The sequence below is a fragment of the Apis laboriosa genome, unplaced genomic scaffold (genome assembly GCF_014066325.1).
Source record: "Apis laboriosa isolate Shangri-la unplaced genomic scaffold, ASM1406632v1 scaffold5213_cov150, whole genome shotgun sequence".
Lineage (NCBI taxonomy): Eukaryota > Metazoa > Arthropoda > Insecta > Hymenoptera > Apidae > Apis > Apis laboriosa.
Genome location: NW_025223582.1, coordinates 592,762 through 607,583, shown reverse-complemented (window position 1 = coordinate 607,583; position 14,822 = coordinate 592,762). Strand labels below are relative to the sequence as shown.

The 14,822-nt window shown below is 24.3% G+C and overlaps 1 protein-coding gene across 3 annotated transcripts; it reads left to right on the top strand.

The window, feature by feature from the left end:
• The first annotated feature begins 570 nt into the window (after window positions 1-570).
• Window positions 571-14,792, top strand: LOC122717485. Of its 3 annotated transcripts, none has more exons than XM_043941592.1 (9): window positions 571-707; window positions 11,331-11,573; window positions 11,703-12,271; window positions 12,351-12,651; window positions 12,733-13,234; window positions 13,417-13,575; window positions 13,673-13,848; window positions 13,943-14,149; window positions 14,391-14,792. In XM_043941592.1, exons 2-9 carry the CDS (start codon window positions 11,459-11,461, stop codon window positions 14,468-14,470), a joined length of 2,109 nt encoding a protein of 702 aa, XP_043797527.1. In that variant the 5' UTR covers window positions 571-707; window positions 11,331-11,458; the 3' UTR covers window positions 14,471-14,792. The 3 variants fall into 3 exon arrangements, with proteins under 3 accessions (XP_043797527.1, XP_043797530.1, XP_043797528.1); XM_043941595.1 differs by having other exon boundaries at window positions 11,331-11,599; XM_043941593.1 differs by lacking the exon at window positions 571-707 and adding an exon at window positions 3,509-3,629.
• Window positions 14,793-14,822: the final 30 nt, after the last annotated feature.

Below are 14,822 nucleotides of genomic sequence, written 5' to 3'. Positions count from 1 at the left end.
TGAATTAGATAATTATAACAGTAATTTTTAAAAAATATATGTAGATGATATTTATATAGTCATTATATCTTAAAATATAACATTAAAAAATACTCTAAAAACAAATAAAATTTGTAAACAATTCTTAATTTATTTAAAAAAATTATATGATTTTTTTTTATCAAATGAAAAACAACTTTAAAAAAAAAATCATATTTTTTAAAATAAATAATTTTATTTAAATTTCTTTATATCTTTAAATTAATCTATTTTTTGTTCATTAAAATTATCTATATTGAAAATAAAATAATTTATATATATATATAAAAATCACGATTTTATGAATATAAATATATTGACAAAAATAAACTTACTTTTGGAAATAATAAAAAAAAAATCAGTTTATGAATAAAAGCATTTTTGTTTATAAATGAATCAGGAAATAATTATAGAAGATGCCGAAGATGCATGAAAAGTGTTGCAAAGGTGGGTTGATGCTAGAGAGCAACTCGCATTGACGTTTACGCGCGGAGAAGCGCAAGCCGGTGTGCAAGAGTCGTAGTCGTGTCATGAACAAACCGGGACGCAACAGTCGCTTACCAGACTTCGTGCTGGATCAATCGTTGAAGCTATGATTTCGCACTTTCGTGATATTTCGTGATTCAAATCCAGGAAAACTTATTAGAAACATCATTTCGAAGAAAAATATTGTGGATTTAGTTATTAAAGTAAGTGATTCTATATATATTTCTTTCATTATAATCGCGGAAACCCTATGGTCCGGGCAGCAACCCTTCGATACGCTGATCGAAGTATATATCTCAGTACACGCGTACCGTGAATGTCGATTCTCTCGTTACACTCGGATCTACGTGACCCCGTTTTCGTCTTAAATCATAGTCAATTGTTTTTAACGGATGACATCCTCCATGGTGAATTCTTTAGTTAATTACGATAGAGAGATGGACAGATTTTGGACATTTTTTTTTTTTTTTACTCACATCTCAATCCAGTTTAATTAACAAAAATATGACAAAGTGATTTATATGCACCTTATTTTACACGTTTGTTCATGATTAAAAATGTACAATTATTCTGTCTCGCATTTTAATACAATAGTAATAATCTATTCAAGTGGTCTTTTCAATCAATTTGAGATAGTTTAATTAAATTGTTATGTTTCATTTACAAATATAAAAAATTATATGTAAAAGTTTGATTAGATTATTAAGAATTTTGTATTATTTTTCAGCATTCGTATTGTTTATATTTTCTATCACGAGCGTTTTTACCCGTTTATATGCAAAAAGCCGCGAGTGATTGTTATCGATCGAAATTTCTGAAACGTTTCATACAGGATTACAATATTTTACTTGCATATGTAACTATAAGAAATTACGCTGATTGAAGCGGATAATTTAATTATACATTTGACGTTCTCTGAAATAGTTGGAACATTTAATAATAGTATAACGAATAAATAAGTCAACGCGTATATGTATCAAAATGTCCATGAAAATAATCATATGAATTATTCTTTATATTTATTTTGCTCTATTTTTTTAATTCCGAATCATTTATTCTTATTTCTGAATCTAATTTTTTTCAAATAAACAAATCCTTTATTGAAATAAATTTAATAATTTTATGTTGGTTATAGAATGTAGAATAATATAGAATAGATAATATAAGAATAGAATAAAATATAAAGTAAAATAATAATTATTAAGAATATTAATTGAAAATTAAATATTATTATAATTGTAATATATAAAATTATCATCAATATTAAAAAAAGGAATATATAAAATATAAATATAAAAAAAATGTGTTCGTATTTTTTGACATTATTTTAAATCGAATGACACATTTCATTTTTTTTTATCGAAGCATGAAACACATGATTTCAAATAATTTAAATTCACAGAAACATTTTAATTTTTTTTTTATAATAATGCGATTGATATTTTTTATTAAATTTTCATACTGTCTGACGACATAAGTAATTTATTAATATATTGAATCGTATAGAATATATTTTTATAAAATTTAAAATAATGCTATTAATTATATTAACATAAAAATTATTTTTATAATTATAATTTTTCAAACATAATGATTAATTGTATTTGTAATTATATTAATTATTAACGATATTTTATTAAAATTTAAATAAAATATATGTCAAATAAATATAAATAAATATTTAAATTTATAATAAATAATAATAAATAATGAAAATAAAATAAATATTCATCATGTTCTACAGGATCGATTCAGGAAAGAAAAAAGATTTCTTTACATGAGAATATTCAATTATCAATAAGATCAAGGATTTTGAAATGAATATTTTAAAAAATATTTATTTATAAATATATATTTTTTAAAAAATATATATATTTTTTAAAAAATAACCGATAATAGTCTCACTTCTTTGTCTCGTCAATTGCAATTCTAACTTTTGTGATTTTGATCGTGACAATAGAGTCCATGTACTATTTGATTCCAATGATGAAAAGTCGCTTTGGGAATACGCTGAAGGATCATTAAGTTCTTCATCGCGGAAATTGTCAGAAATATCAAGAATGACATAAGTTGTCGCGACTGGGCAAAAATTAATTTTAAAAATGTATTACCGAGGAAAAATTATTCTGTTCTTGCACTCACAATAGTCGTATTCGATAGTTATTAATTAAATCTAGCTCAAGCCGTTGAACTTTTTGTCAATACTTTTTCCATTAATTACTATTTGTATTGGTTAACTCTATTCTTATTGCGGCAACAAGATATTAGGTGCGGATATTGTGAATTTATGAGAATGTGACCAAAACATTAAAATTTCATTAGTAAGAATTATTAAATTTATAAAAATTTCATACTTTAAAACTGAATTTGAAATGAAGTAACTATGTTATTGTTGTGTAAAATAGAAATACAAAAATATTTTTCATGGAAAAACTTAAGTAATGTATGAAGAATGAAATATAATTTTGTATTAAAAATTAAGTATAGTTATAAAAAAGTACTTATGAACTTTAATGAAAATAAAATTAATTGATTCTATTAAAAATAAATAGTAATGATCAATATTAAAGCTTTATTACATTTTATTTATATTATTTATAGAGGAAATTTTGTAATAGGATTAAATATTTATTATTAATTGTATATCATTATCATTCATTCTTTGCGATATCAATTTCGAATTTTTTTATTAAATCGTTCGAGATATCGAATTGTGCAAATTGTAGCACGATAAAATTTTTTAGATCAATACGAGCATAACCTCAACTACCGTTACTTGTCGAAAACAATTTATAAATGTAATATGATAAAATTAATTGTATTTGGAAGTACGAGTAAGCATACGTAATTTTATTTTTACCACAAATGAATATAATAATCTTCGTTCGAAGAAATTCTCTGAGAACCCGTTCGTTCAGATGACAATAAATATTGTACAAGTTCTCCCTCGTTTCTTCTCATCTTTCGCGTCGTTTTCTTCGCATATACACGTCCCGTTTTCTCGCTCGTACTCGCGCGCGCAATAAGGTTCCGTTATCCACAGTAAATACACATCGAACATCCTATGCGTTTGCCTCTAGTGAAAATAAACAACATATGCAACAAAATATGATACATGTTTACAGGTAGGCATGAAATCGCTGTTTTATATTGAAATTTTTTATTCAATTTTTGATTTATTCATCATTTATTGATTATATATTCAATAGATTATTGATTAATATTAGGTTAGAATTCATTCAATAGGATACATAATGTAAAATGGATATAAAAGAAAAGAAAATGGATGGGATCTTTTATAATAGGATTATAAATTATGTTCACATATTCAAGAATTCTTCTGTTTTCATTAATTATAACATAAATAAAATTTTAATAAATATAAATAAAATTTTATTATTTTTTTATATTTGTTTGTTTTAATAAGTTTTTATATGTTCATATCTATAGCTTCTTGTTATCGTTGAAGTGGTTCACAAAACATCATTGTTGGAGCAAATAGAGAAAGCATAATCTAGAAGTGTGAGATTTTGGATGATGGGATTTAATTAGGATTCGTGCAATGCACGAATGAGTAATTCAAATTGCTTGTAAATTCTCTCTCTCTCTCTCTCTCTCTCTCTCTCTCTCTCTCTCTCTCTCTCTCTCTCTCATGTAACTATACAAAGGAAAAAACCAATCTCTTCTCGTCTCGATTTAACGTCATCGCTTGCTATAGATTCTCGAGTTCTACAAACAGATCCACACTACTCAATCTCCAGTTTACGATTCCCAGCATAGCCTTGTTAGTCTCAAGGATAAACCAATCCTTTCGGTTAAAGAAACGTATACCATTAATATTAAATTATGTCAGAAATTTAATGTCTAATATTACTTAAAATTTTAAAATTATGTCTAATAATTGTTCTAGATTCGTTTTAAGATTGATGAATATGAATTCTATGGATTCATATTCAAAATTCTGTGGATTCTTAAAATTAAAATTAAATAATCCCTAAAATAAGTTTCAAATAAACTTGAATATGTATTATTACGTTTAAAATATATTATAATTGTTTTAATTATAATTGTTGCTCAAGATGATTTGAATGGTACATAGATTTTATAGAAGATATGTTATGTAAAAAATTAAATTATTATAACTATATTATTTGTAAAAATTTTTTCCTTTGAGAACTGAAAATATTAATTAACACATTATATATTTTAATAATATCATTTTTAATATACATTTAAAATTACAAAAAATTATATATAAATTTTAAGTATTTTTAATTTTTTTTTTTTTTTAGTATTAAAGTTATTGATTCTAAATTTTTAGAGAATTTCATATTAGTTAATACAGTTTTTGTTCAATTACATATTCATTAGAGAATATCTGTATGTCACGATAAATTATTATATGTATTATTATAAGTATTAAAAATTAATTATTAATAAATTAAAAATTACAAAGTATACGGTTGGATATATGTATTTATGGTATCTTGATGCAAACGGGACCCATAAAAAATATGCGTATCCCGCCTACACATCACCCTACACGACAACTATACATATATAACAAGCATCAAAATTAGATTAATGAAATTGTGGAAGCGAAAGATTAAATAGTTCATCTTGTTCAATACTGGTAATCAGAGATTTAACACTGAACAAATATCATCATGATTGTATCGAAATTCTTTATAAAAATACATTTTGCAATGAGACTGATTCAACATTATTTCAAATTTTTTCTCTCAAATTTAATTGTTCAAATTTATCTAAATATTATCTAAATAATATTTCTTAAAAGTAAATTGATTAATTTTCATATATATTGATGATATATATATACTCGAAAAAAAATTTTAATCTACATTCAGTTGTAATAAAAATCATAAATATGAAATTACATTCATAAAGGACAGTAATATGAGAGATCTAAGAGAATTCAGATTGAATCACTGGAAATACTTATTCAGAGATATTCAGATTCTCAATGAAAAACTCATTTTCCTGACTAGTATTCTTGCATTGTTAAAATATGCCATTACGAGATTGAACAACCGACAGACAGGAATGAATATCTATTGCATAGTCCCTTACAAAAATTTTCAAAAATTATAAATGAGGAGAGATAATTCTTAATGAATATTTTGTAATTATTCATTGATAGATACTACGAATTTTTTTCAATTTTTTGATAAATATTAAAATAAAATATATAATAATATTATATCAAAAAAAAATTAATATTATATTAAAGTATTTTATAAATATACTAAATATTTTTTAATATATTTATTATATTCAATTATATAGTTTAGTTTACTAGTATTATATCACTAATATTAAAGATTAATATTTATTAAATTATTATATTAAATTAATATAATTATTATATTTTAATATTAAAAAAAATTCTTCATTTTTAAATAAAATACATATTTAATGAAAATTCATATTTATTCTAAAACTTTTTTTAAATAGAAAGAGATAAGAAATAAATATAAAGCTTCTTTAAAAAAAAAAAACTATTTTTCTTATTGACCTATAACTATTATGACCTATTATGACCTATAACTATATATTAATTAGAAGATTTAATATCATGTTATATATTATTATTATTATATTATTATTATATATTAAATTTTTATATAAAGAAAATTTCTAAAAATCTATGTGATATAATACAATACAATTTTAATTTTCGTATCTGTAATGTTAAAAAATTAAAATTAAATATTTATATATATATTTTTATTTTTTGTAGTTTCTAGAGAACAACTGCGTTAATTATGGTAACATCAAATGTAAGATTAGATTTCAAGATATATGGTACAATTGTGACGTAATCGATAACCTGTTCCCGATGATGTAAGAAACTAGTCGTACAGAGGACATGCAGACTCCATAACCAAAGAAAAATTTCGTATATATATCCATTTCTGAAAAGTTTCTTTATATTTTTTGAACATTCAATATTCATTTCCATATTACACAAGATATATTGTTATGGGAAAAAAATTAAAAAAAAAAACTAAAAATGAGAACAAGAGAATTTTTAAAAAAAATTTATAAACAAAGAGAATAATTCTTTTAATTTCTTTTAATATTTTATTCCTGATTTTTTTATTTTAAATTAATTTTAAAAATAATAGAATAATAGAATAATAGAATATGCTTAATGTAATGTAATATTGTTTAGCTAAAAATGGATAATGGTGCTGCTATGATATTCAATTGCGCTATATTTATTGTATATGCATAATCACAATCGCCACTTCCGTTCTCTGTAATGCGGACCAGCAAACCATTAAATGAATCCCACCCACTTAAAAGGCGACGTTCGTATGTAACTATTTATAACCAAAGTGAATATATTTGCAATGAAAAAAAATAATTGGTCTAAATTATAGCGTGACCAAATGATGAGTTTTGTAATTTCTGAAAAATTTACTAAGAAAGACTATAGATCGTTAATTTAAATTGTTTTATATTTGATACATGAATGCTTGAATTCTAACTTGAATTCTATTACTTTCTTTTTTTAATTTATTAAAAGTATAAAAGCGATAGATTTCTATAAATCGTTAAAAATATGCATATAAATCAATAATCGCATACGACTTGAAAATATATTATATAAACTGTTTTATAGAAATTTTTTCTTTCATATTTAATTAATTTGTTATTAGATGATGCATAATTATTCAAAACTATTCGTCAGTTAATAATTCAACAAATTTCTTTTTTTTTAATATATTTATTAATATTTTTAAACTTTTTATTATATATGATAAAGAGTTTTCGACTTATTATTAATTCTTACTTAGGAATTGAAAATTGGAATTGGTATACAATAATAAGCTCTTATTATATAGAAGAAATATTTTCACAATGAGTGACAGTGGAATATTAATTATAATTTTATTAGAATTAAGTTGTTAGAATAATTTATACAAATATATCGCAAATTTCAATAACTAAAAAATATCGCAGTGCGTATTTTATTTTATTTAATATTGCGATAATTCAGCGATATTTAGATATTTAAGCTTTAAAAATATACGAATATGTATAGAAAATGTTTGTATTAAAAGAAAACATTCGAGGTTTCGTGACCTGTCGTTAACCTAGTTAGGATTGCCATTCTAGTACACGCACTCATTACAGGTTCCACCACGTTTATTCCATACTCGAAAATTGATTGCAAAATAATCGAAATAGCAATAGACACGAAGTGGAACAGAGAACCTTGAAGAAAAAAATAGGAGATAGGAAATACTCGTTAATTTAACAGTGGTAAAGATACTTGAAGAATTCTAATCTTCGTCGTGGAAATACAGTTGAAGATATCTTCGAATTGATTAAATAAACAACTAGATTTGCTTGGTTGTTTCCGAATTGGCTAAAAATTTAGAAGATAAAAGAAGATATAGGAAGAAATAAAAGAACAAGTTTGATGTTTCATGAAATGTTTTTCAAGATTTTTTTTATTAAATTAATATGAATGATTCTTTTTAAATTTGAAAAATTAGATTTCTTTCATTTTTCAAATATAACATTTATATATATTTTTTATTTTATTGGAAAAATTTATTTACTTAGGAAAAATATAATGTTGTTATAGTATAAAAAGAAAGAATCTAGAAAATAATCTTTAGTTTCACACGGTATAATAAAGCTATCATATAAAAGTGAATTCAATCGGATAAAATTATGCGACAATTACGCTAATTCGTGCAATGTTTTACTCACGTTTATTTTGTCAATTATTTAATGATCTGCTCAATAATGTGTGAATAATTCATTTTTTAATTCAAATGTTTAATGTCGTATATTTTTTAGAACAAAAAACTTTTTTAATCGATTTTTTTCTTATTCATAGATGAATTAATCTTATATTTTTCAAATTTTTATGGATATTAAAAAAATTAATAAAAATTTCAACATCAATATCCTATTTGCAATATCAAAATAAACAATCGTATATTTATATAAATATAAGGTTGGTTGGTTTCCAAAATACAATAGTGGATTTTTCTGGATTGATAACAATATCTTGTTTCTGAACATATAATATATCATTTATTGTTAAATAGTATTTATTTACACTATATAGAATTTAATAATATAATCTAATATTAATTTCAGAGAACTTGTCATCTTATTCGATAAAAATTTGTTGCTTACATTGCTTGCTTTATTATTAATTAAGTATATATACTTAATTTATTCTATATTGAAAGTATTAAAAGTTTATAGACATTCGATATTCGATAAAATTTGCATCGATTATTGTAAACTGATACATTCACTAATCCGTCTCTGACTTCCGGATTTTCTGGGTCATAGGGGTGACTCAGCTAATCTATTGTTGTAAATCAATATTTTAGAAACAAAACATTGAAAATATTCTTTATAAAAAAAATAAAGATAAAAACTCCTTTAAATAATCAATCTTATTTATTTCGAATTTTATTTTTAATTTAATTATCGATCGATTGATTGAAGATTTATTATGTTATAGATTTTATTTTCTAACAGAAGATATTAAAGTATGAAATGAAAATAACAGATATATATTAATACGAAAAATTAATACGAGACATATAGAAATAAATCTAAATAAGAAAAAATTTATTAACTTATATAAATAATAATTTAATATATTGTCATAATTTCAAAGAAATTGTTATGATATTAAAATAATACGTATTATTATTGCAAAAATACTTTTAGCATAAACAAATATAAGAGAATGAGAAGAGAATTACACAGATAAGAAATGTTATAACTGATAATACATGGTATGAATGGATGTTCTTTTTCTTTTGCAAATATAATATAAGAAATTCTATGTTTGATTATTTTGACAATATATTTTTTATTTTTAGTTTTATAAATTTTATAATATAAGAAACAAAGAAATATATATATAATATTAATTTATATTTTATAAACAAGTTAACAAACTTTAAAGTTTTGTTTATCCTTATTTTTTTTCTACAAAAACAAACGATAATATTAAGTATAAAAAAAAATTATGGATATATATAATGAATATTTATAATTTCATTTGATTATCAAATGTTATTAGAATTACATTCCATTTTCTATTTTTTATAAAAATAAAAACAAATTCTAATACGCAAATTATAAATTCTTATGAAAAATAAATACTTTAGAAACAAAAAAATAGTAGGATATACTACGTATATTATTGAACTATATAAGCATTACTGTAATTCTCGTTTCCTTCTCAAAGACATTAAGACGGTTGCTAACCGGTGGTAACATCCGTGAGGGAGGAGAATGATTGAACGAAACGGACGAGCGTTTAATTGTGAAGAGTACGTAGGAGGATGAATGAAAACGAGTTAGATGACGAGATCGTATGTCGTCATCGCCTGATTTCTTTGCAACAATGACGTTACCGTATAATGAAAAGACAAGTCTGATAATGTCAATTACATATTTGTATTTTGCTAACTATAACTTTCTTTAAAGATAAAATTCTGGTTGTAATAATGATGAGAAAAAAATGGATGAACTTTAAAAGCAAAAAATATTGAACTTCAATAATATAAATTTTACTACACAATAAGCAATTTTGAAATAGTGTATAAAATAAATTGTTGAAAATAAAAAAGAATTATTAAGAATAATAATACAATAAATAATACTGCATACTAATTAAGTAATTCATTAATTCATTGATTATTCATGAATGTAAAGATTGAATATTAAAAATGTATACAGGATTAAATTATAAAATCGATTTTACAATTATGCAATTAATAATACATTTATTTTTATCAATTCTTGCAAATTGATATTTGATTATTTTACATATTCTGTTTAATGTATTCTATTCCATAATTTCTCGAAACTTTATTTCGAAAATATAATTTTAAAGATTTCTTTATGTTGCAAATCGATTAGGATTTTCAAATGCTCATTCTAGGAAAAAAATCTAATATAGAATATACAAGATATACAATACGAATGCAAATAAAAAACAATGCAGATAAAAATGAAGAGCTCTTTTTTTGGGAAAAATGATTGTTTTAAATTACAATGCCTACTAATTTTTGAGAAAAAATAATATATTGTTAGAAAATTATAAAACAATTGATATGATGGATGTGTTTAATAATTATGATAATTTAATTATAATATTAATTATAATATTTATTATATGATGAAATGGAAACATATCTATGTCTTCATTGTTCTTTTGTATAAAATAATAATTTACTAATAATTAATTATTTATTAAAGATTAAAATTTATAACACATATATTGATTAATATTCTTTTAAAATGTACTATCTAATGAATTTTTTTTAAATATTATATAAGTAATATAAAACATGTAAATACATATATTCCAGGATATATAAATAGTATCTTCCTTTTTTTTTTATCAAAAGAAACAATTCCTTAATGAAATCAAAAAATAGATATCCTTGAACTATCTTTTTTCATTAATTTCTTTATAATATATGAATGACGAGTTCTCATTTTTTCGGTGTAGCGGTGTCTTTGATCGTGCTTCGTATACATAAGAAGGAACTTTTGTATGGTCATGTGATTGAATGATCAATTATTTATATATACAACTTGTATCGTGATCATATGATCCATGCCTTCTTTAGAATGAAAATATTATAATAATTTAAATTGTGAAATATATCCTAAAAAATATATCGATGAATGATAAATAATTATTATAATTGTTATTCTAATTGTTATAAAATTATAATATAGTTATAAAATTATATGAATTATAAAAAAATATCTTTATTTCAAAAAACTTTTTATTTTTGTAGACAAAAAATGAATTCAAAAAAATGGAAATTAAAGGAGGATCATTAGCTTAATAGACGATCAATGGTCGTCAGTATCTTTGGAATTATTTATACCTGTTTTTAAAAGAAACGTTATAATTATATCCAAGATGTCAATCACGGCTTCTACGGAAAGAATGGAAACAACTAAGGATCTACCGAAAAAGAAATTTATTAACATTAATCTTCTTTCATTAAAACTTCTATTATTCCTCTTTTTTGGAGGTATATTTAAAACGAATAACGAATAAGTAATTAATAAATATGTATTACGAATATTGAATTTATCAAAAATATTTTGTTTTAAAAATAAATAAATTGTAAAATATGTCATCATCATAATTATTTTATCAGGAATGGGATGTCTCTTCCCCTTTCTTCCTTTACATATGACGGAAATGGGATTGAGTATCGACCAAATCCGTATGATCTCAATAATTTCGCCAGCAATCGCAATCCTGGGACCTCTGATTGCCGCTCCTATTGCAGATAAATTAGCAGATCATCAGGGAAGAAATGATAAATCGACTGGTCGTTACCTAAGATTGATGATCGCTATAGCTTGCATTTTATCTGCCATTTTTTATGCTTTTCTCTTATTGATTCCAACGGTTGACCGTATTGAGCTCCCAAGAGAAAGAAGACCAGGCCTAAAGTTTAATTGTGATCAAACAGGGGCAGTGGTATTGCAAGAAAAATGTAAAAATCATATTTCTTGCCATAGATGGTCTGACGAAAGCAGAATTGGTTCATTGCTTTTAGAAAGTTGCGATTATGCTTGTTACCCTACAGGATTAAAACGATGGCATTCTGACAATAATGATGGATTCACTACTTTTGGAACAACCGATTCTGATATAATTGTTCTAGATGGCAGTGGCGAAACAACAGTGATTCCTCTTGAAAGTGAAATATATTCCCAGGTAAATATTTAGATAATAATTTAGATAATAATTGTCAGTATGTAACAAAAATGATTAAAATTCATGAAATATATTATAGGAACAAGAGGAAATCAAAAAAATACGAAGATTTGCCATGCCTCATAATGAACCACCTCATTTATGTTTTAAAGAAGGTGACAATATTGTTTGTCACGTTTATACTAAGTATTCAGGCAATTTGGCCATAAATGCTACTTTGAGACAAGCCTTAAACAACAAAAGTGATCAAGATTGGTGTGTATATCCCTTGGCTGAATATTTTGCTTGTCGTATACCTCTAGAATTGGAAACCAGAATGGCAGAAATTTTTCAGAGTTGTACTATTGAATGTGATTTAGTTGATCCATATACTCTTCCAGGTAATATTATTTTTTAATATGATGTTAATATCAGTATCATCGTGATACAACAATTTTTTAATACAACAATTTTGGATTTAGATAGCATCCTCATAGAAAGTCAATGTCAACAGACAGAAGATTGGTCTTATTTAGTTTTCTGGACATACTTAACCATTCGATCAGTCGCTGATATTTTTCCAACGACAGCTGTAGCTTTAATTGATGCAGCAGTTGTTATAGTTACTAGAGAAACATCCTGTGGACGTGGAGATGTGGGACGTCAATTAGCTTTCGGTTCTCTTGGATTTGCCATTTTTGGTCCCTTAACTGGTTATTTATGCACACTTATGGAAAACTTGAATTCTTTCTACTATCTACCAATTGGTATACATGCTGTAATGATGCTTTTGGCAGCTCTTGTAGCTTTTTGTGCCAACGGCATGCCACTCAGTCCACCAGAATGGTGGTGGCATACCAGAAGCGGCATGCTGGCACTTCCCATGAGCGCTATCAAAAGATATGGCAGTGAAACTGCCGCTCTTGTAATTGTACTCATCGTTATGGGAACTTTCTGGAGCGCCATGGATAGTTATTTGCCTTTGTAAGATTTTTTATTAATTATTTATTTAATTATTTATTTTACACTATTATGAGAACAATAAAATTGATCTGAAATTATTGAATTAGTGATGGAATTAATTTTAAGATCAGTTAAGTATTGTTGTTTTAAGCTATAATAAGAAAATATATTTATACAATAAAAATTAATATTTTTATATTTAGACATTTACAGAAGTTGGGAGGTGATGAACTTCCCATTGGTGTAGCTATGACGATTGGAGCAATTCCAGCATTTTTATTCCTTTGGAAGTCTGAACATCTAGTTGATTACTGTGGTCACAGTAATCTTCTTATCACTGCCTTTACCGTGTATATTATTAGGTAGGTAAGTTTTTGTATAATGTTACTAATTTATATTATGTTATGATATATTGAAATATTTTTTAATTTATATATTTTTTAAAATTGAAATTTTTAGGTTTACTGGTTTAAGCCTCATAGCAGAACCTTGGTGGTCTTTGATTTCGGAAGGCCTCGAAGTCTTTACGTTAGGAATTATGTGGATTACTGCCATTCTTTATCTGAGACATCTCGTACCACGTCATTTAACAGTAACTGCTCAAGCACTACCTGTGATTGCACATTTCTGCATTGGCATGTATTCATATTGAATATATATATTCGATAAATTTGAATTAAATTTATTTATTTTTGTAATATTACTTTTAATTCTTTTAATTTGATTCAGGTCGATGCATCGGAGCCGTAATTGGTGCTTATATCAATATCAATAGCTCTGATATCATCGATTCATTGAGATTTGTTTATCGTTGTATGGCCGTTGCTGCCGCAGCCGTTGCTGGTTTATATTTTATTTTGTACCATGGTATATTGAAACCACGATGTCATGCACATATCATACAAGGAGCACGACAACCTCCTACTATTGTACAAGGTAAATATATTTGATGATTTGTATTTATAAACTATTTTAATTAATGTGTTTTATTATGCAAGCTGCTATTAAGGAATATGAATTAAGTGAGTGAATCTTTAATAATTTATTTATTTTATAGTATTGTTACATTATATATATATACATTATTTCGAATGTTTAATGATTTATTTTGTTACTTTGTAAATTTCAATATAAATTTTATTATATCTTTTTCTTCTCTTGTTTTTTTTATATGTAGCGATGAACGGAAATGGAAATTATACACCGCTCAGAGTTTATCACAACGGTATGGGCAGAAAAGGTCAATTTCGCTATTGAAAAATTAAGGAAAGAAAAAAGAAGAACACTTAACGACATTTTAAATATTATGGTGCTAGTAATTAGATTATTGCAATTAAAACAAAAAATTGTCATTGTTATATAACATGCGTATAAAAAATGCGCTTTTCACTGCGCAGCCTTTAAAATTTCTTCATATTTAAATTCTTGAGACAAAATTATAACTCTTTGATACTATTTTTGATTTCCTTTTATACAAGCAATTTCTAAGAATTAATTTGCTCAAGTGTATTTCAAATTGAAATATTGAAACGAAGTTTTACTTTGCTCTTTATTATCGAAATGAGATTATGAAAGAAAATAGAAGTATTCAAATTCTAAAAGCATTTTT

Excerpts from the sequence above, each read along its gene's own strand:
- LOC122717485 (XM_043941592.1), top strand. The coding sequence starts at position 11,459 with ATGTCAATCACGGCTTCTACGGAAAGAATGGAAACAACTAAGGATCTA. Across the intron at positions 13,235-13,416 it reads ATGGATAGTTATTTGCCTTT|ACATTTACAGAAGTTGGGAG; the intron begins GTAAGATTTTTT and ends TTTTATATTTAG. Across the intron at positions 14,150-14,390 it reads ACCTCCTACTATTGTACAAG|CGATGAACGGAAATGGAAAT; the intron begins GTAAATATATTT and ends TTTTATATGTAG.